Genomic DNA, 23,399 nt, shown 5'->3' with positions numbered 1-23,399 from the left:
AAGCATACCAAGTAAATAGTGAAAACATATTTCCTATCAATAGTTTAAGTCTCTATTATCTAGAATTGTGTTGTGTATATTGATTTTTAATCCGGATAGAAAATAGAATTCTGTGAGCAGCTGGGAGTCTGATGTATATTATCTTTCCGTTTTGGTGGTTTTGCTGTTCTGCACAACTGTGCAGTTTCTGATTACTAGCCAGAAAACAGCCCTTGTTAATTAAGGGGTGTGTATGTGATTCCATTGGAATTTAAAGACCACTGGGGTATGAATTTTGGTGCCTCCCCCACTACAATCGTTGTACCCAGAATGATTCCTGATACATAGTAGGCACTCAATTAATTTGTTAAATGAGTATCATTTTAATATTGGGAGTAGAAATAAAGGCATTTGCTAAGTAAATTTGTTGGTTTATCAGTCACCAGTATTCTTTCATTCCCTTTAATTTTTAAGAGCTGTCTTGGTTTTGGTCATTTTATTTGCCACAGTTGCCATAGCTTGTCTTCTGTGGCATTTTTGTTGTTGCCCTTACCTTCTACCTTCCCTAAAAACATTTAGTGGTTATTATTAGATTTAAAAGCTTCTAAGCAGGGGCGCCTGGGTGGCTCAGTGGGTTAAAGCCTCTGCCTTCAACTCAGGTCATGATCCCAGGGTCCTGGGATCGAGCCCCACATCGGGCTCTCTGGGTAGCGGGGAGCCTGCTTCCCCTTCTCTCTCTCTCTGCCTGCCTCTCTGCCTACTTGTGATCTCTGTCTGTCAAATAAATAAATAAAATCTTTAAAAAAAAAAAAAAAAGCTTCTAAGCAGGCATAACCTTAAAATCCTTTGATTCTTTCCTTAAAATGCCACTACTATTCTCATTTATAGTGTGAGTTTAAGAAAGGGAGGCTGAACCCAAAATAAACATGGTGAACTTAGCATAGCCCAATTCTTGGTGATCTCATAAGATCTTTCAAGGGCAGGTCTGGGCCTGGTCAGTAATTGTGTGGGAAGTACCTGAGAGCAGAAACCAGTGCACTGCAGAATGTGGCATGGGGAACATGCCCGGCCCTGCAAGTCAGGGTGCAGCCCGCACCTGCCCCCCCACCATCAGGCATACAAGGTGTCTTTACTGACCCCCACCACCAATCTGCCTCCCTTCCCCTCATGGATACCTTCTCACCTGGGCTGAAAACAAGGGCTTGAGACTCTTGCATGAAATATGAGTCAAGTAAGCTGTTTTCTGTCTTATACAGTTGGTTATCTAAGAGAATGATTTTAGTTCAGTTTCTGTTCTCCTTTTCTTTGTTTTACCAGCTGAATTAGTAAGTAGCTACAAAGGTGTCATTTAAAAATAAGAAGTGGTGATTTATTACTAGTATTCTACTATTGCTCTTAGTGTGACCTTTCAATACATTTCAGAGTTAAAAACTTTAAATTTCTAAATGTTAAAGAGCAGTGTTTGATCTGGCTAATTTGCTTCATTTGTCATAGAGGCAACTTTACCATGGAAGCACTCCTTATTCTTGTAAATGGACTCTTTAACTATTTTTTTACTTTGTTAGTAGACAGTTTTTATCTAAGAGGACCCTACTCATATAGACTTTCATACATGGATTTAGATTTAGATTTGATATACAGGAATTGGGACCCTTCAGTTCAGGAGTAGCACTATAATTATTCAAGTAGATCACTAACAAGAATCTTTCCTAAACATTCCATGGATAAATTTGTAGGTAAGATTACATTAGCTTCAGGGGTATCAGATGAATTACATGAAGCATTATGCTAATTAATTTTTAAATTTAAAATTTGTGATAGTTACTTTAAATTTATCTTTTTAAAGAAAAAAAGTGCTTATTGACTAAACACCTATTTAGAAAATTGTATGATTTTTTTGGTTACTTTTTTTTTAATCAGCTCATGTAAGTATTTGTATGTGCTTCTTTTTTTATCCCAGCTCTTCCTGTTGCCCAGATGATGTGTGCATTACCAAATAAATGGCAGATTTTAAAGGAGAGAAACAATGGGGTCTTTTTTCTTATCATTTTGTCTGTATAGTATTATCGAATGTCAAAATAAAGAATCCCTGGAAGTAATGGAAGTCATGGAGTCTTTGTGATGTCTATCCTATAGCTTGAAGGAGGTTGGTTATGATGAGGCTTTAGTCAGATAAATATTCCTCACTGTTCAGGGAGCTCAGAGTTAGAATGCTGTGGCTGGTTTGTTCTCACATGCGTCCACAACTTGGGCATCTTAAAGATCGGTTTCTTGGATCATTTCTTCTCCATTGGCCTCCTCGCCAAGCAGATGCGTTCCAGCCTCTTTCTTGCCAGGTAGCTCTATGTCTCTGTGCTAGTCCTATGATCATTTAAAACTCCCTGTGTTGGAAAGAATACCTTCTTTTCCTTTTCTTTGCTCCTGAAGGTATTCTCTATTTCCATTAGTAGCACCACTGTCCTGTCTCTAAATTTGGCCTCCTTTGTTCATCACTTGAACCAATTGACTCTTCCTCTGAAGTATTTCATTAGCACTATTGGTTACCAAACAATTTTAGAATAGTGATTTAATAATCACTTTCATAAGTGAATTGTATTGAATTACTTTTAGTACCTTAAAATGTTATCAAAACTTAATTTGTTAGTGAATTTCAGCAGTGGGTTTGGGAATAGAAACAAGTCTGAATGCATGGACTCTTCCACTGACTCAGACCAGTCACTGGTACTTAGAAGCTACCTTGAAAGCATGTGAAAGAATTTGACCATCATTATTCCAAGAAATAAATTTGAGCATATTCCCCATGGTTGATAGGTCTGTTGGTTTGTCTTTATGTAAGAGAACATGTGTGTTCTTTTTACACACACACACACACACACACACACACACACACACACACACAGTAGGATTATAGTGTTATTATCTTATTCTTATTGTCTCTTGCTTCCTAGTGTGAACCCAAACTTTATCTGGACTTGTTCATATATCTTGAATATCCATTCTAGTTTCCTGACTTATGTGCTTTTGTCTCTCTACTCATTTTCATGTATTAAGAATTTTCCAGGGACACCTGAATGGTTCATTTGATTAAGTGTCCGACTCTTGATTTTGGCTCATGATCTTCAGGGTCATGAGATCGAGCACTGCACTGGGCCCTGCACTCAATGGAAAGTCTGTTTTTCTCTCTCTCTCTTTCTCTCCCTGTCTTTCCCCCTTCCCCTGCTCGTGCTCTTTCTCACTAAAATAATAAATAAATAAATAAATAAATAAATAAATAAAAGAATATTCCAATGCTTTGAGACCTGGTATAGGTTTTATCTCTCCTGGTATGTCTGCTGTTACAGATGGGGCAGAATTAAGGGCTCCATTCTTCTCCCATTTGTAACATGTAATGTGAACCTTGCTTGTAATATCTCCTTCATTTGATTTCAAGCTATTTATGGAACTATGTCTCAGATTTTCTCTCCTGCATAATATCTTGCACATAGTGTCTACTGAATAAATATTTAATAGGAAATTTTTTCTTTTTGTAAATATTTAGCAGATAGTTAAGCCTCTTGGTTACAAGCAATAGAAAACAAATCTATCTACTTTAAAAGAAGAAGAAATTTATTGGAATCATGGTTGTGTATCCCAAGGAATCTTAAGATAAAGGTGAAGGATGATCTGGGTCTCAGGGGAGCTCTGGGAACCTCACCAGCAGGAAATCATGGATCTTTCATTTAGAGATTAACCATTAGTGTGTCTTGGCTTCTACTTCCCAGACTCTGTATCTCTCAGTTGAAAATCTGATTGGTCCAACTTTGGTGACTTGTCTACCTGAGGCAAATCACAGTAGACACATGTCTGCTTAGGCATGGATGAGGCCACACCTGTGGCTGCTTAGATGTTGAAGGCTATCTCCTCCATGGATAGTTCTCTGAAAAGAGAAATCAGAAATAATTGTGACAGTGGTCTATTATAGCAGTATTGCTCACTTTTGGAAACTGAGACAATTTTGAACACTTTATGATTTTGATAAGTTGCAGGTGGTTTCAGTTACAGTTTACAATGTTGTCATTGTCTTTCGGTGACTGATTTCACAGGAACTACTCCTTGCTCATGTTTCGATCTTGGCATTTGTGATATTTAATTACTAATTCAGGTGTCTCCTAGTTCTGAAGTTACTAGGTCAGAGGGAAGGAAAGGAATCACAATACTAATAAGTCTATTATGTTTTAAACATTGGCAAATAATGATTGTATTTACATAGTCACTCTTTGGCTCTGTGAATTTGATCACTGCAGTAAATTTTTTGCTACAGAAAACTCAGATCTACTTGTCAGTATTATTTCTGTAATACTGGAAGGCTGTATTCCTGGAAGAAGTAACTTTGTATGAAAATTTTAAGAGGGCACCAGTTGGTTCACTTTCTAAAGGAAACAAGAGAAAATATTGGAAAATATAAATGTTTCAAAAGAAAAAAATAAAGCTTTATTTTGGTATTTAAGATTCAGTTTTGAAGTAAAGTAATACATTTTGTATAATGGTGATTTGGTAAAGAATAAAAATTTTCAAGGAACAAAAATGTTGCCCAAGTACACTGGGTCAATGTGTAACACTAAGCAGTCTACCAGAGATAATGCTTAAAAAACTCTTTGGTTGAAAAAATTTTCTTAAGGTACTAGAAGGGATTTCAGTTTTATGTACTTGTTCTTTTCCTGTCATTTTTAAGTTATAATAATAGTTTTTTGATGACCTCTCAATCTATGCATTATTTAGACCCATTTGAGTAAAAAATAAATGTCTCTTCTACTAGAAATATGGGTAAAGTATATGAATAAGCAATTCACTGAAAAAGAAATGTGAAAAGCCAGTAAAAAATGCAAAGATCAACACTGTAAATAATCAAGAAAATGCAAACTTAAGCAAGAATGAAATATTTCATAACTGTCAGAATAAAAATTAAGAAGTATAAGAAGAGAGGATGATGGCGGGGGAGTTGGAAGACTCTAGGCTTGCTTCATCCCATGAATACAACTAGGTAACTATCAAATCATTCTAAATTTCCCAGAAATTGACCTGAAGACTGTCAAAACAAACTCTGCAACTAAAGGTAGGGAAGAGGCCTTATCAAAGAAGGTAGTAAGTGTGGAGACATGGTCTGTGGGTAGAAACAGTCTGTGGGCACTGTAGTCAGGAAGAAGCCACTGTCACAGAAAAGGGCAAGAGACAGACTAACATACAGGGAAGCACAGAGGGATAAAATGAATCCCCATAGCAATTGGCTTGGAAAGTGAGAGAGGTAGAATTTCCTGACTTCTGACAACCAGCAGAGCTTAAAGCCTAGAGTTTTTGTTTGTTTGTTTTGTTTTGTTTTGTTTTAAGTTATGTCTACGTCTAGTATGGGGCTCTAACTTACAATATGCTCTACCAGCTAAGTGAGCCCCTAAAACCTTAGAGTTTCAAAGGTCAGTGGGCTTGGCTGGAATAGACCCTGGAGGGCACTGTGCTGCTTTTGGAGTGAGGGCTGGTAAAGAACCCACAGACATAAAGCATGGAAACAGTGATCTGAAGACTGTCTGGGACACAGAGTGGGGAGGTTATTTGCTTGTTTGGGAGCATGTCCCAGAAATGCAGTGTTCTTGGAGAGAACCCTCCAGGAAGAAAGGAACTGGCCAGCACCATTTCCCTCTACTACCCCTCCACATAAGCGCAGAGCTACCTATAGGAGCCAGCACAGTGCTGACACTTGCTGCCTAACATGCTTACATCAAAGTACCCCTCCCCGCGTACACACACACACAGTGCTCCAGCAAACCACCCTTCCCAGTCTTATTTGCCTCAGTCCCAGTGACACAGTCCTGGTTCCCCCAAAAGACCAGCCCAAAGCCCTGCTTACAGTGGTTCTCCTGACTTCGGAGTTTTGTAAGGACTTGGTTCTGGCAGCAGTCGTGACAGGTCTCATTTCACAAGCAAACCAGAGCACACCTAGTTAAAATGCACTTCATTTAAGCTGGGGAGAAAACATTGCCCATGGTAGGCAAAGAGAGCCTCTGTAGACGACTGGCCTGAAAGATAAAGTGGCCAGGACAAACCAACAGAGCATACACAGTACACATTGGAGACATGCCTGGAAGCACCAGGCCCTGGGGCCTGGGGGTGATTCATGGTAAGGCTCTAGAGGACCTCTTCTTTATAAGGCTGTTACCCTCAAGAACAGGAGACATAGCTGACTCTCCTAACACACGTAAACAGGTATAGAGACTTAGACAAAATGAGAAGACAGAGAAATTTATCCCAAATGGAAGAATGAGACAGGTCCATGACCAGAGATCTAAGTAAAACAGGTATGAATACATGCCTGGTGGGTATTTAAAGCATTGATCATAAGGATACTCATGAAATCAAAAAGAAAAGAATGGAAGACTCAACACAGAGATAAGGAATAACATAGCAGAGATAGAGGGCTCAATAAATGAAATGAAAAACACACTGGATGGAATGAAGAGCAGGCTGGAAGAAGCAGAGGAACGAATTAATGATCTAGAAGGCAGAGTAATGGAAAGTAATCAAGCTGAGCAAAAGAGAAAAAGAATTAGGCAAATGAGAATAGACTTAATTCTGTGATTCCTTCATATGTAATAACATTTGTATCATAGGAGTCACAGGATAAGAAGAGAAAGAAAGGGGTGCCTGGGTGGCTCGGTGGGTTAAAGCCTCTGCCTTCTGCTCAGGTAATGATCCCAGGGTCTTGGGATCGAGCCCCACATCAGGCTCTCCCCTTAGCGGGGAGCCTTCTTCCTCCTCTCCCTCTCTGCCTCTCTCTCTGCCTCTCTGCCTACTTGTGATCTCTGTATGTCAAAAAAATAAAATCTTAAAAAAAAGAAGAAGAGAAAGAAAAGAGGGCAGAAAACTTATTTGAAGAAATAATACCTGAAAAATTCCCTAATCTGGGGAAGAAAACAGATAACTAAATAAAGGGGGCAAGGAGAACTCCCCCAAAAATCAACAAAAGCAGATCCACACCAAGGCATATTGTAATTAAAGTGGCAAAATATAGTGGTAAAGAAGAAAATTAAAAGCATCAAGAAAAAAAGAAGGCAGTAACATACAAGGGAAACCCCATAAAGGAGCAGGGGATTTTTTTTTTTTTTTTTTTTTTTTTAAGCAGGGAGAGGCATGATATATTCAAAGTGCTGAATGGGAAAAATCTGCAGCCAAAAATAGTTCCTCAAGGGTATTATTCAGAATTGAAGGAGAGATAGAGTTTCCCCAGACGAATAAAAACTAGAGGAGTATATAACCACTAAAGCAGCCCTGAAAGAAATATTAAGGGGGACTTATTGAGAGGAAAGGAAAGATCAAAAGTGACAGTGTGAAGGTAGGAAACACAAAATCAGTAAAACTGAATATTTCTGTAAAAAAAAATTAGTCAAGGAACTCACAAAATAAGAGGGTGTAAAATATGACAACATATACCTAAAACACTGGGAAGAGAGGCAGAAAGAATGGTTCAAAATTAAATGACCATCAACATTTTTTGCTGTATGCAGAAGAGGTTATATACAAACCAAATGGCAACCATATATCAAAAACCACTAATAAATATGCAAAGAACATAAAGAAAGAAATCCAGATATATCACCAAACAAAATCAGCAAAACATGAAAGAGAAAGACAAGAAAGGATCAGAGAAAATCTTCAGAAACAACCATAAAACAAATAAAATCACAATTGAGTACATATCATCATTAGTTACTTTGAATTTAATAGAAGAAACTCCGTAGCAAAAGACATAAGGTGACAAAATGGTTAAAATAGCAAGACCCATCTGTATGCTGCCTACAAGACTCATTTTAGACAAAAGACCCCTGCAGATTGAAAGTGAGGGGATAGAGAAACATCTGCCATGCAAATGGATGTCAAAAGAAAGCAGGGGTGGGGGGCACCTGGGTGGCTCAGTGGGTTGAGCCTCTGCCTTCAGCTCAGGTCATGATCCCAGGGTCCTGGGCTTGAGCCCCGCATCAGGCTCTCTGCTCAGCAGGGAGCCTGCCTCCCTCTCTCTGGCTGCCTCTCTGCCTGCTTGTGATCTCCGTGTGTCAAATAAATAAAATCTTTAAAAAAAAATTTTTTTTTTTTAAAGAAAGGGATAGCAATACTTACATTGGACAAATGGACTTTTATTTTTTTTTAAAGATTTATATGTCACAGGGAGGGAGAGAACAAGCAGGGGAATGAGCTGAAGGCAGATGCTTAATCAACTGATCCACCCAGTCTGACTTTAAAACAGACTGTAACAAGAGACAGAGAAAGACACTGTATAATAATAAAGGGAACAATCCAACAAGAAGATCTAATAATTATAAATATTTATACACCCCAACATAGCACCCAAATATATAAGACAGTTAATAATCAAATGAAGGAATTAATCAATAATAATAGAATAATAGTAGGGGACTTTTAACACCCACTCTAATCCATAGATAGATCATCTAAACAGAAAATCAGCAAGGAAACAGTGACTTTGAATGACACATTGGGCCAGATGGATTAAAAAGATATATTCAAAACATTCCATCCTAAAAGAGTAGAATTTTTCAAGTGTGTATAGAACATTCTCCAGACTAGATCATGTGCTAGGCCACAAAACAAGTCTCAGCAAATTCAAAAAGATCAAAGTAAACCATGCATCTTTTCTGATCACAATGCTATGAAGCTAGAAATCAACCTCAAGAAAAAATGTAGAAAGACCATAAATAGATGGAGGATAAATAATAATGCTACTAAACCATGGATGGGTCAACCAGGAAATAAAAAGAAATAGAAAAATACATGGAAACAAATGAGAATGAAGTGACAATGGTCCTGGTGTATTTGGTTGGCACAGTAGGTTGAGCAACTGACTCTTGGTTTCAGCTGAAGTCTTAATCTCAGGGTCATGGGATCAAGCCCTTCTTCTGTCTCCTCACTCAGTGCAGAATCTGCTTGAGATTCTTTCCTTCTCCCTCTGCCCCTTCCCTTCTCTCTCAAGTAAATAAATTCTTCAAAAAGCAAAACAAAACACAATGGTCCAGAACCTTTAGGCTGCAGCAAAAATGGTTCTAAGAGGGAAGTTTGTAGCAATATAGGCTTACCTCATGAAGCAAGAAAAATCTTAAATAAATAACCTAACCTTATACATAAAGGAGCTAGAAAAAGAGCAACAAAAAATCCCTAAAACTAGCAGAAGGAAAGAAATAATAATAATGTTCAGAGCAAAAATAAGTGATACAGAAACTGAAGAAACAATAGAACAGACCAATGAAACTAGTAACTGGTTCTTTGAAAAAATCAGTAAAATTGATAAGCCTCTATCCAGCCAGACTTACCAAACTAAAAGGAAAAGAGAAAGGACCCAAAATAATAAAGTAACAAATGAGAGAGGAGAAGTAACAACCAACACCACAAAAATACAAATAATTGTGAGAATGTTATGAAAAATTATGTGCCAACAAATTAGACAATATAGAAAAGATGGATAAGTTCCTAGAAATAGACATATAAACTCCCAAAACTAAGTAAAAAAGAAATGGAAAACTTCAACAGACCAATAACCAGCAAACAAATTGAATCAGTAATCAAAAAACTCTAAACAAACATAAGTCCATTATCAGAAGGCTTCACAGGCTACTTCTACCACATATTTAAAGAAGAGTTAATGCCTCTTCTTCTCAAACTATTCAAAAAAAAATAGTGAAAGGAAAACTTCCAAATTCATCCTATGGCCAGCATTACCTTCATACCAAAGATACCGCTACAGATGAAGACACCACTACAAACGAGACATACGGGTCATTATCTCTGATGAATAGAGATGCAAAAATTCTCAATAAAATAAAAGCAAAAAGAATCCAATACATTAAAAAATCATTCACCTCAATCAAGTGGGATTTATTCAATATTCATTAATCAATCATCAGGATACACCACATGAATAAGAGAAAGGATAAGAAACATATGATCATTTCAATAGATGGAGAAAAAGCATTTGACAAAGTACAACATCCATTCATAATAAAAGCCCACAGCAATATAGAACCATACCTCAACATAATAATAGCTATATATGAAAAGCCCACAGCTAACATCATCCTTAATGGGGGAAAACTGAGAGCTTTTCCGCTAAGGTCAGGAATAAGACAAGGATGTCCTCTCTCACCACTTTTATTCAACATAGTACCAGAAGTCCTAGCCACAGCAGTCAGAAAACAAAAAGAAATAAAAGGCATCCAAATTGGCACTGAGGAAATCAAACTTCTACTGTTTGCAAATGACTTGATATTCTATGTAGAAAGCCCAAAAGACTCCACCAAAAAATTGCTAGAACTGATACACAAATTCAGTAAAGGTGGAGGATAAAAACCAATGCACAGAAATCTGTTGCATTTCTATATACCAGTATTGAAACAAATTAAGAAAACTATCCCATTTTTACAATTGCACCAAAAATAATAAAATACGTAGGAATAAACCTAACCAAAGAGATGAAAGACCTGTCCTGTACTCTGAAAATTATGAAACACTGATAAATTGAAGATGACACAAAAGAAATGGAAAAAACATTTTGTACCCCTGGATTGGAATAGCCAAAGCAATCTTGAAAAAGAAAAGCAAACCTGGAGACATCACAATTTTGGATTTCAAGTTCTATTACAAACATGTAGTTTCAAAACAGTATGGTACTGGCACAGAAATCGACACAGCAGATCAGTGGAACAAAATAGAGAATCCAGAAATGAACTCTTAACTATTTGGTCAATTAATCTTTGACAAAACAGGAAAGAATATCCAATGGGAAAAAGGCAGTCTCTAACAAACAGTGTTGGTAAAATTGAAGAGCTACATGTAAAAAAATGAAACTAGACCACTTCTTACACCATACACAATAATAAATTCAAGATGGATTAAAGACTGTAATGTGAGACCTGAAGCCATATAAATCCTAGAAGAGAACACAAGTAGCAACTTTTTTCTAGATATGTCTTCTGAGGCCAGGGAAACAAAGGAATAAATAACTTTTGGGACTTAATCAAAATAAAACTTTTGCATAGCAAAGGAAACAATCAACAAACTGAAAGACAACCTGTGGAATAGGAGAAGATATTTGCAAATGACATATTTGGTAAAGAGTTAGTATCCAAAATATATAAAGAACTTATATAACTCAATACCTAAAATGACTGATAAATGGATAAAGATGTATATAGACAATGTAAATGTATGCAATGGTTGTAAATGTATACAATGGAATGTTAATTCAGCTATAAAGAATAATATTAGTGGAAGTACAGAATATAATGCTAGCAAAATAAGTCAGGGAGAGGAAGATAAATACCATATAATTTCACTCCTATATGGAATGAACAGAGGTAAAGGGAAAACAAAAAAGAGAGACAGAGACAGACCAAGACTCTTCACTATAGAGAACAAACTGATGATTACCAGAGAGGAGGATGGTGGAGGTGGGTGAAATAGGTGATGGGGATAAGGAGTGCGGTTGTGATAAGCATCAGGTAATATGTGGAATTTTTGAATTACTCTATGGTATACCTGAAAATAATATGACAGTGCTTGTTAACTAATTGGAATTAAAAAAAAAAAAAACTTTAAAACTATGTAAGAAGATTGCGTTGTTCTGAATTTTGTTCCCTTCCCCAAAATTCATATATTAAAACCCTCTAACTGGGATAGTATTTGGTGATGGAGCCTTTGGGGGTGACTAGGTCATGAGGGTGGGTCCCTCATGATGAAATTACTGCCTTTATAAGAAGAGACATGAAGAGGGGCACCTAGGTAGTTCAGTCAGTCTGCTTTCAGCTCAGGTCATGGTCCTAGCATCCTGGGATCAAGCCTGGTGTCAGGCTCCCTGCTCAATGGAGAGTCTGCTTCTCCCTCTCCCCCTCCTCCTGCTCATGTTCTCTCTTACTCCCTCACTCATGTGCTCTCTCCTTCCCAAATAAATAAATAAAATCTTAAAAGAGAGACAGACATGAGGGAGATCACTCTTTCTCTCTGCCCTTTGAGGACACAGCAGGAAAGTGGCCATCAGCAAGCTAGGATGAGCTCTCAATTCCAACCAAATTGACTCACACCTTGATCTTGGACTTCCCAGTCTTCACAGATCTCAAAGTCTATTTTTTAAGCCACTTAGTCTATGTTATTTTTTTATGGCAGACTGAGCAGACTTAAACAGAAATTGGTACCAAGAAATGGGATTTTGCTATAACCAAAACCTTAAAATGTGGCAGTGCTTTTGGAACTGGGTAATGAGTAGAGCCAAGAAGAATTTTGAGTTACAGTGAGGGAACTTCTAAAGGTGATTTTGGTGAGCGATTAGACAAGAAATAGTAATCCTTTGATATATGGTCATAATTAATTTCACCGTTTCTTTTAATTTTTTTTTAATTTTTATTATGTTATGTTAGTCACCATACAGTAAATCATTACTTTTGATGTAGTGTTCCATGATTCATTTTTTGTGTATAACACCCAGTGCTCCATGCACTCTGTGCCCTCCTCAATACCCATCACCAGGTTCACCCGTTCTCTTACCCACCTCCCCTCTAAAACCCTCAGTTTGTATCCCGGAGTCCATAGTCTTTCATGGTTCTTCTCTCCCTCTGATCTCCCCCGCTTCATTTTTCCCTTCCTTTTCCTAATGTCCTCCATGCTATTCCTTATGTTCTGCAAATGAGTGAAACCATATGATCATTGTCTTTCTCTGTTTGACTTATTTCACTTAGGATAATCCATTTTCATCCATGTTGATGCAAAAGTTGGGTGTTCATCCTTTCTGATGGCTGAGTAATATTCCATTATACGTGTGGACCACATCTTCTTTATCCATTTGTCTGTTGAAGGGCATCTTGGCTCCTTCCACAGTTTGGCTATTATAGACATTGCTGCTATGAAAATTGGGGTGCATATGGCCCTTCATTTCACTACATCTGTATCTTTGGGGTAAATACCCAGTAGTGCAATTGCTAGGTCATAGGGTAGCTCTATTTTTAGCCTTTTGAGGAACCTCCACACTGTTTTCCAATGTAGCTGGATGCACACACCCACACACACTTGTGTGTGCATATGCACACCCCATCCTTTCTGAAAGAATTAATTTGTGTTCCTTACTGTCAGGCTTGGGCTAAAACAGGTGGTGTCTGGTGAGCTTTAGTTCCTTTCTGTGTCCATGTGAGACTTTCTACACATTCTTCAGGAATTTTCAGCTCAAGGAGAGTTCCATTCCTATATCTGTTGTATTCCAAATGTGTCTGGAATTATTCAAATACTGCTATGTATTTTTAGTCTGGTTTTTACTTGTTTCAGTTTTTAAATTGATTATAAGTACACGAGAGCAAGGATAGACTTGAAAATTTCCTTGTATTAGCTATAGCAGCTTAGGGAGCATGTGAGGGTAGTAGGCATTCAATATACTCTTTTATATTAGCTAGTTCTCATTAAAGTTGTGACTGCCTAAACCAAAACTGCCTAAAACTGATTGTCATGGTGCCATGAAATTCCAAAGTACTACCTAAATTTCTGTTGAATCTTACCAATCTTAATGCTATTGAATTCTTCCTTGAGGAAATTCATTTAAAGTTCATGGTTGTGGTTGGAAGATACACTGGAGTCTGGAGTACACTTTCATTGTCATGATTTTAACTTCAGCTTTGTCATACATGTGCATAGCTGGGCAGATGTGTATTTTTATGCTGTCTTTTCTATTTTTGAAAGAAATTAAAATAAGCATTTCCAAGCTTCCTGAAAGAATTAAGTCACCTCTTTTCACCTTCCCTTCCATTTATTCCTATTTTTGTTTTTTTGACTTATGTTTTTAGAGCAGTTTTATGTTTACAGTAATTGAGAGGAAGGCCTAGGGACTTGCTGTATACCTCTTGCCCTGTCGCATCTATAGCCTCCCCCATTATCAACATCTCTTACCAGAATTGCACATTTGTTAAAATTGATGAACCTGCATTGGCGTGTCATAGTCATCCAAAGTCCATAGTGTATGTTAAGGTTTACTTTTGGTTTTGTCCATTCTGTGGGCTTGAACAAATGCATAATGACATATATTCATCACTATATCATACAGAGTATTTTCACTGTCCAAGAATACTCTGCCTCTTCATCTTTGCCTCAGAACTGCTTGCAATCACTAATCTGTTTGTTGTCTCCACAGGTTTGTTTTTTTTTTTTTTTTTTTATGTAATATAGTTGGAATCATACAGTATGTAACCTTTTTCATTTGGCTTCTTACACTTAGTCATATGCATTTAAGGTTCTTCCTTGTCTTTTCATGGATTGATAGCTCACCTCTCTACTGTGCTGAATACTTTTCCGTTGTGTGAATGTACCACAGTTTACTCATTCATTTACTGAAAGACAACTTGGTTGCTTCCATGTTTTGGCAGTTATGAGTAATTGATCTAAACAACTGTGTGCAGGTGTTTGTGTGGATATAAGTTTTCAACTCCTTTGGGTAAATACCAAGGAGAATGATTGCTGGATTATCTTGTAAGAGTATATTTAGTTTAGTAAGAAACTGCCAACTGTCTTCCAAAGTGGCTGGGCCATTTTGCATCATTTATTCTTCATAGTGCACTATTTGTAAGGTCTCATAGTTTTCTTATAGCTGTGCAATCTTTTTTTCTCAAATCCAAAACCCTTTTCTGTCTCCTCTCACCTGAATATAGCTTAAATGTTGATGGTATTCCCATGGTTCTAGCCTGGACCTTCTCTTCTCACTTCTACAGAATTCAGAAGAATGGTCTTTTCCAACTCACATACTTTAATGCACAGTTTCTGTTTTGATGATTCCTGAATTTATATCTCTATCCCATATCACTTTATTAAAACTCCAGACCTTTAAAGCCGCTACCTATTGGCCACTTTTACCTCAGCTATTCTATAGGCATCAGAACATTAACATTTGAAAACCAAATGTATATCAGCAACTATCACTCTGATTATTTTCTGAATTCCCTTTCTAGGTGAGCACACTTTTCTGGTTACCCAAACAGAGGCTTAGGGTCTTCTTTGAATCTGTCTTCACTTTGCTTTCTCATATGTGAGAATCTTCAAGTGTGGTTACATCTCTTCCCTTATTTTCTTTCAAGTGTACCTCTCCTATTCTTACTCCCACTCACATCCTCTTTGTGTTCTGCTTTGATTATGAAGAACTTCTAGCCAGCTGCTTTCCTATTAGTGTCTTTGGTACCTTCTCTCTCCCATATTAGAGTCTGCTGTTCAGAATGTATTTTGGATGATCATTTCCTATTAATATCTGATTTTATTAGCCCTTGTGGAAATTGCCAGTGATTGCCCCACTGCCTCTGAATAAAGCCAAATGCCCTGCTGTTGTTTTCAGGGTCCTCATACAGCCTCTCTTGGCTGCTGCTTGTAGATTTTCCTGCATGTGCTCTGTTCTCTCTGGCCTCATATTCGTGTTCTTCCTGTTCCTTTTCCCTGGGATGTACTTGCTCCTCTTTCTGTCTAATTAACTTACACTTAGCATTCAGCTTTAAGTGGCAGTTCTTCCCTTCTTCCTGTGCCCCACCTGGATTTCTTTGTTCTTCTTACATGTTCCCGGTAGAGCCTGAGCAATACTTCAGTTACAATCCTTCTACCACATTGTTTTATAACTATAGTAATCCGCCTTATCTGTGGTTTCAGTTTTCATGGTTTGTTACCTGGGATCAACCACAGTCTGGCAGCTGATGATCCTCCTTCTGACTTATCATCAGAAGGTCGTTAGTAGCCTAACACTATGACTCGTGCCTATATCATTTACCTCACTTCACCTCATCAAGTAGGCATTTTATCATCCCAAGAAGAAGGGTACTTCTTCTTGTGATGTACTTGCAGTACAGTACTATAAGTGTTTGAGAGAAAGAGTTTGAGAGAAAGAAGAAGGGTACTTCTTCTTGTGATGTACTTATAGTACAGTACTATAAGAGTTTGAGAGAAAGACCACATTCACATAAATTTTATTATAATTCTATATTATTACTAGTTATTATTAATCTCTTATTGTGCCTAATTTACACGTTAAGTTTTATTTCTGGTATGTATGTATATGAAAAAACAGTCTGTATAGGATGCAGTACCATGTAGTTTCAGGCATTTACTGAGGGTCTTGGAATGTATCCCCTCAGAGAAGGGGGAACTAGTGCATTTCGTTCTGACCTCTCCATCCCTATGAAGTCCTGTGTTCCCTTCACTTCTGGATGTGAGTCTCCAGCACAGGCCAAATGTGGTTGACTATTTGCTGACATTTTTCCAGGATAACGGTTCATACTTAAGGGTGATTTTGTCTTCCAGGGGACATTAGCAATGTCTCAAGCCCTTTTTGATAGTTATGATTGGTGAGACCATGCTGTTATCATCTAGTTGGTAGGAGCTAGGTATGCTGCTAAACAACCCTACAGTGTACAAGAGACTTCCTACCACATTATCCAGTCCAAATGGCAGTTGTACTGAGGTTAAGAAGCCCTGCTCTGGAATGAAGTGTAAAACTTTAGGGTACTAAAAGGAAAGACTTTTCGTAACAAAAAGATGAATTGAGTTTGGAGTTCTCAAGTAGTGTATACAGATTTTTAGTTTCAAGTAAGTTAATTTTTAGTCTAAACTGCTTTGTGGGTTTTTTTTTTTTGTGGCCTGTTGTTAATATTTATTCAGAATTTGTGCTGTGGGGAAAACATGTGAGTCTAGTGCTTATTAGTGGGTTATCAGCTACCTGCAGTAATTTAAGCATGCAGCTGAGATTGTGAATTTGTTTGAGAGCTATTTGTTTGAGAACTTTTTTCATTTACGTTTTCTTATTTCAAATGTGCCTAGTAACAGGTGACTACCCAGGCAGTTTTTTGGAGGTAAGGAATGAGTGATGTCCTTTTTTAAGCTCTTAAAAAAGACCTAACTATAGAATCCTCAGAAAAGACCAAATATAGTAAACTTCTTGTTTTATATTTAGATTAGCAAATGATGAAAGCTCTAGTGCTACCCTGCACACTCACACACCAGTTCACACACACCCATGTAACTACCAACAATAACCCTCATACACTTATATCCTCTTCATTCTCTTTAACCAAGTGTCTGCTACAGTGCCAGGGACACAGTCCATGTTGACCCATCAAAATAGACAGGGCTCCTCATGGGAGACCCCATGTCTACCCAACAAAGATCCATTCCATCTAAGTGTACTGTTTTCATTTAATAATCTATTATTAAATTATTAATAAATAAATAATTTAGTAATTAAATTACTACATTTATTGATAAATCAGTAAATTTATTAAGAAATTTATTATTAAATTATTTTAATAAAATTTATTATTTTGTAAGGATATTAAATGAGAAGAGCTTACTAATACACTGGAAATTTTTAGAATTTTGAAGGATAAATTGTTGGTGATACTAGAACAAAATGGACCTGATCTGCAATACAAAGTAATGGGAAAATAAAATACCTACCACGCTTAAATATTTTAGCATGTGTCTTAAGTAAAGAAAGGAGACATCAACAGAAGAAGTTTTGATTCTTCTGTCTAGGATTCCTTATGTGATATTATGTCCAATTTTATAATCCATTTTTCAAAAAAAATTTTTGAATTGGAAATTGAGTAGAAGAAAGTAAGAAACATTTTAGGAAATGTTAGGAAAAAGAGGCAGTGACTCATATTCTTTTTTTTTTTTTTTTTTAAAGATTTTATTTATTTATTTGACAGACAGAGATCACAAGTAGACAGAGAGGCAGGCAGAGAGAGAGGGGGAAGCAGGCTCTCCGCTAAGCAGAGAGCCCGATGCGGGGCTTGATCCCAGGACTCTGGGATCATGACCTGAGCCGAAGGCAGAGGCTTTAACCCACTGAGCCACCCAGGCGCCCCAAGTGACTCATATTCTTAAATAGGACCTATCGATAGTAATTTCAGAATAAAAGTTTAACCTATAAGTAACTATTTACAAAGTTATTTCAGTGAATATAACCAGAAGATAATGGAATAAAAGGACATGTAAATATGGACTTGAATAAAGAGTTCTCCAGATTTAATTGCATTTCTTTTAATATTTTTCAGAGTTCTACAGAAATTTTGGAATATTCATCAGATAGTGAAAAGGAGGATGACTCCATTGATTCAGAATCTTCTCTCAAATACCACATGGATTTTGAATCTGATGATAGACGGATACTGGAGAGACCTATAAAGCAGAAGGTGAAATCTGCAGAGACCACTTTGTACACACCCCAGAAACAGATGTTTCCGAGGACTTCAGAAACATCAGCAAACAAGAAGAAGCTTTTGAGGTTAAATTACACCTTTTTTTAAAAAATACTGTTTTTTTAAAGTTGATATCTTTCTTTTAAATCCAAATACCTAAAATGTTAATTTAAAAATACTTAAACTTGTTTACTTGGGGAAGTTCTCATTTCTGGAAATGATTTAGGGAACTGTTTATCCAAGTCAGGCATTCACTGTTTCAGTCATAACAGCTGACATGACTACTTCCTTAATGGGATTGGTTATTTGGGTTTATCAGATTTTATTGAGCATCAGTATTCCAGATACTTAGACAATTAAGACAAGTATTAAGATGATTCCTGTTTTTGAATAAGTTATATTATAAAGAGAGAAATAGAAATAAATATATTCAGATTATTTTTACAAATATGGTTACAGAGATTGTCCAAGGGAACACTTGCAAATGCAAAGATGTATGAGAGAGCAAAGACACAGCAAAGATAGCAAAGATAGGAAACTGGCTTTATGTATATGAATAACCACAAGGGCCAGGCTATGGGGGGAGGTCATGCAGAACATGTGAAGGGGATAGGAGTATGCCTTCTAAGAGCTGTGTCCCAACTCTGTAATATATGGTTAATTTGTGTTTTAAATTAGAGCAAAACAATGAAAAGAAAATTTCAATGAAAGTGAGAACTTGTGGGAACCAGTGCCACAAAAGGAAACTTAGTGGAGAGTTTGAAAGAAAAAGGAGTTTCAGTAGAAAGAGTAAATGTGGCAATGAAAAACACAGGTTTGGATCTGTTTAGGAAATGTTTATGTCAAGAGGGAGCAGGTACAATGTATACTAAAAACTCAATGGCAATGTTAGTGAGCTAGCAGGGGCAGAAGCCAGAGACCCATAGTTCAAGGAGTATCCAAGACAAAGAGTGGAGACAGTGCTGTGGTTCTTCTGCTAGAACTGAGATTTTAGGCGAGAAGTCAGATGTAGAGATTAGCTGCTAGTGGCTTGAAAGGGATCTTGGGTCCAAAAGAGTCATCAGAGGCAAGATGAGTCCTATTTAGAAAATAACGAGGAAGACCCAGTGGAGACAGTGTGGTTAGGGATAATTGCTCTGTCAGTGTCCAGGGAAGGACGTGGGGTGGTGGGATCAGGAAAGAAGAGGCCTGTCTTAAGTGTAGGAGTGGAGGGACAAGCATTAGGATGCCACGGAGTCTACTGGAATGGATGTAGCATGGTGGGTTACTTCATGTCTATTCCATATATATATACATCTATATATATATATAATAAAATAACTCCGAAGGCCTTATGCCCAAAGTAGAGAAATTTAAAGTGTCAAAAAAGGATGGTGGTGGTCTGTATTAGTCTCTAGAAAGAGCGGGAAAGGAAGACAGTTAAAGGGATTTGAATGCCCTTGTTGAAGTTGATGCCACGTAATCACAGAAAGCCATGTCCCGAACCCTAGTGATGGCCTACTATGTGCTGAACACTGTTGCTTATCCTGGAGGCATAGCAACTAAAGCATTGACTCTGTAGGGGAGTGTGTGATGAGACCCAAGAAGTAAAGTAGAAGTAATAAAAAAAGAAGATAAACTTTATGGAAAGAAATCAGAAAAAGAGGAATCAAGACTGGCTAAGAGGTGTGGGGAAGGGCATTTCATGGAGCTGACATCACCTAAGGTGAGGCAAGAGGGTGGTGCAGGGGATCAGATGGTTTTGTTTTATCTGGTTTTTCTTTTTGTTTGTTTGTTTGGTTGGTTGGTTTGGTTTTTCTAGGTGAGAAAATCATGAGGCCTTTTTTTTTTTTTTTTTGAGGGAGGGAATTGTTAGCCTTTACCTTTATTGTAAATTAGCCATATACATTGTTTGTACAGTTTCTGTACTGGGGTCTGAGTTTTTATTATTGATTTGCTTCTATACTTTCAAACAAAAATTGGGTTTTCCCCCACTATCTTTGCTATTTGGCATTGAACTCTTTTATATGTGTACAGGTGTTTGGCAAGAATGTATGAAGCTTTCTATTTTGCGTGGTCAGTTCTGTCAGTTGGTCATATTTTGTCATCCACCCACCCCATTACTTTTTAAAAGTAGAAGGTTTGTCTGTGTTTTTAGTAGTAATAATGTCCTTTTACACTTCCTGTGTTCTTTTTTCTTTTAGTCTTATGAAAATATAAATGTTATACAGCACTGTTTAAGCCTAATGACTTGACTTACATATATTGTGAAATGATGACCACTATAAGTTTAGTTAACATCATCAACTCATATAGATACCAAAAAAAAAAAAAGAAAAAAAAAATCTTTTTCCTTATGATAAGATCTTTTAGGATCTACTCTCTTAGCAGCTTTCCAATATAATATACAGCAGTGTTAACCAAAGTCCTCATGTTGTACATTACATGTCCAATACTTACTTATTTCATAACTGAAAGTTTGTACTCTTTGACCACCTTCCTCCACTTCTGCCCCCCACCACCACTTGTAGTCACCATAAATCTGATCTTTTTCTCTATGAGTTTGTGGTGGGGTTTTTTTGTTTTTGTTTTTGTTTTGTTTTGTTTTGTTTTTAGATTCCACATGTAAATGAGATCATACAGTATGTATGTATACTTCTCTGTCTTATTTATTCCACTTAGCATAATGCCCTCAAGGTCCAGCATGTTTCCACAAATGACAGGAGTTCGTTCTTTTTTGTGGCTGAATAATCCGGTCAGTGTGTGTGTGTGTACCGCATTTTCTATATCCATTCATCTATATCCTGGGAGTCAATGGATTGCCAGGTTGTTTCCATTTTTTGGCTATTGTAAATAATGCTGCAGTCAACATGCGGGTGCAGATACCTCTTCAAAATAGTGATTCATTTCCTTCAGGTATATACCTAGCAGAAGAATTGCTGGATCATATAGTAGTTCATTTTTAATTTTTTGAGGAACCACTATACTGTTTTCCATAGAGGCTACACCAACTTACATTTCTATTAACAGTGCCCAAGACTTTCTTTTTCTGCATATATTAACAAGAATTTGTTATCTCTTGCCTTTTTGGAGTAATCATTCCGACAAATGTGAGGTGATGTCTCTCATTGTGGTTTTGATATGCATATTCCTAATGATTAGTGATGTTGAATACCTTTTCCTGTACTTGTTGGTCATTTAAATATCTTCTTAAGAAAAATGTCTAGGGGCGCCTGGGTGGCTCAGTGGGTTGATCCTCTGCCTTCGGCTCAGGTCATGATCCCCGGGTCCTGGGATTGAGCCCCGCATCGGGCTCTCTGCTCGGCGGGGAGCCTGCTTCCCCCTCTCTCTCTGCCTGCCTCTCTGCCTACTTGTGATCTCCCTCTCTGTGTCAAATACATAAATAAAATCTTTGAAAAAAAAAAAAGAAAGAAAAATGTCTATTTAGGTTCTTTGCCCATTTGAGGGATTTTTTTTTGCTATTCAGTTGTATAAATTCTTTATGTATTTTGTATATTAACTCCTTATCAAGTATGTGATTTGGAAATATTTTCTCTTATTCTGTAGGCTGCCTTTTCATTTTGTTGATTATTTCTTTTGCCGTGCAGAAGCTTTTTAGTTTGATTGTAGTCCCACCTGTTCATTTTATTCCTGTGGTTTAAGTGTCATCCAAAAAATTATTGCCAAGACCCACGTCAAGGAGCTTTTTCCCTATATTTTCTTCTTCTAGTTTTGTGGTTTTATGGATTAAGTTTTTAATCCACTTTGAGTTAATTTTTATGAGTCATATAAGAATAGGAGTCTAGTTTCATTCTTTTACATGTAAATATCCAATTTTCCCAGCACCATTTACTGAAGAGACTGTCTTTTCTCTACTTGTATTCTTGGCAGCTTTAGCAAATTTTATTTGACTCTGTATACATGGGTATATTTTGGGCTTTGTATTCTGTTCCATTTGTCTGTATGTCCGTTTTTATGCCAATACCATACTGTTTTGATTACTACAGCTTTATCATATAGCTTGAAATCAGTATGTGTGATATTTTCCACTTCGTTGTAGTTTCTCAGGATTGCTTTGTCTATTTGGGGTTTTTGTGGTTCCATATACATTTTAAGATTGCTTTTTCTGTTTCAGTGAAAATGCCATTGGAATCTTGATAGGGATTGCATTGAATCTATAGATGTCTTTGGGTAGTTGTGGATATTTTAACAAATTAATTCTTCTAATCCATGAACATTGGCTGTCTTTCCATATATTTGTCTTGTCTGCAATTTTTTCATCATGATTCTATACATAGAAAATCCTAAAGACTCCATTGAAAAACTGTTAGATCTAATCAATGAATTCAGTAAAGTTGCACAATATGAAATGAACATACAAAATTCAGTAGGAGATCTGTATGTACCCTAGCAACTGATTAACAGAAAAATAAGTTAAATCTCATTTACAATAGCATCAAAAATAGTAAAATAGTTAGGGATAAATTTAACCAAAGAGGTGAAAGAGCTCTTTACTGAAAATTATAAGACATTGATGAAAGAAATCATGAGGCTTTTGACCATGTTCATTTGTACCTTATATATCTGAATAAGATATGGGTCTGAATCTCAGTGACTGTGCTGGTGGTAGATGTAGGCTCCCATGTCCAGATGGTTTTAAAGCACCAGCAGGGTCAGTTTGCAGGAGATCAAATGCAGATTGAAAGGAATATCTGTCTGTGAGACCTGAGCCTTAGGCACTTTGCAGTGGTTGGAGCCCAGAGGAAGAGGCTGCTATAGGAAAAATTAAATCTAAGAGAGTGCGGTGTCCTGGAAGTTAGGTGAAGATGTGCTTTTGAAAAGGAAAAAGGGCACCAACTGTGATGGACGGTGCTGGGTTTCACTGTGGAGGATAAGGAATATAGGGCTTTCTTGGTGGTATGGTTGGGCTAAGCCAGACTATTGTGGGTTTAAGTGAGAGTGGAAAAAGGGAAGCTGAGGACAGCATGAATAGAAAATTCTTTCATGGAGTTTTGTTTTAAGAGGTGTAGAGAACTGGTTGTTAACTAGAAGGAATGTGGAGATTGAGGTGTGTTTTTGTTTTTGTTTTTTTTATGGGTGGGTATTATAGCATATGTTGTATATTGATGTTTTCCCATTAATAGGGGAAAAAAGTCCTCAGTAGGGGAGAGAAGATAACTATTGGTCCGATTTAGTGACAGG

At 37.1% G+C, this 23,399-nt stretch overlaps 1 protein-coding gene across 2 annotated transcripts in view; it reads left to right on the top strand.

The window, feature by feature from the left end:
• The window catches only part of LOC111155373 (scaffolding protein involved in DNA repair), a 490,720-nt gene that overhangs the window by 142,328 nt on the left and 324,993 nt on the right, over positions 1-23,399 (top strand). For both annotated transcript variants that reach the window (XM_022515520.1, XM_022515521.1), the window contains exon 5: positions 18,075-18,304. In XM_022515520.1, the coding sequence (XP_022371228.1) occupies positions 18,159-18,304 (146 nt within the window). In that variant the 5' untranslated portion in view covers positions 18,075-18,158. The remainder of the gene's footprint in view (positions 1-18,074; positions 18,305-23,399) is intronic.

This window comes from Enhydra lutris, unplaced genomic scaffold (genome assembly GCF_002288905.1).
Source record: "Enhydra lutris kenyoni isolate GAN:26980312 unplaced genomic scaffold, ASM228890v2 scaffoldscaffold41, whole genome shotgun sequence".
In the NCBI taxonomy this organism is placed as follows: domain Eukaryota; kingdom Metazoa; phylum Chordata; class Mammalia; order Carnivora; family Mustelidae; genus Enhydra; species Enhydra lutris.
Note: the sequence above shows the minus strand (reverse complement) of the source record. Positions and strands in the feature narration are given on the sequence as shown.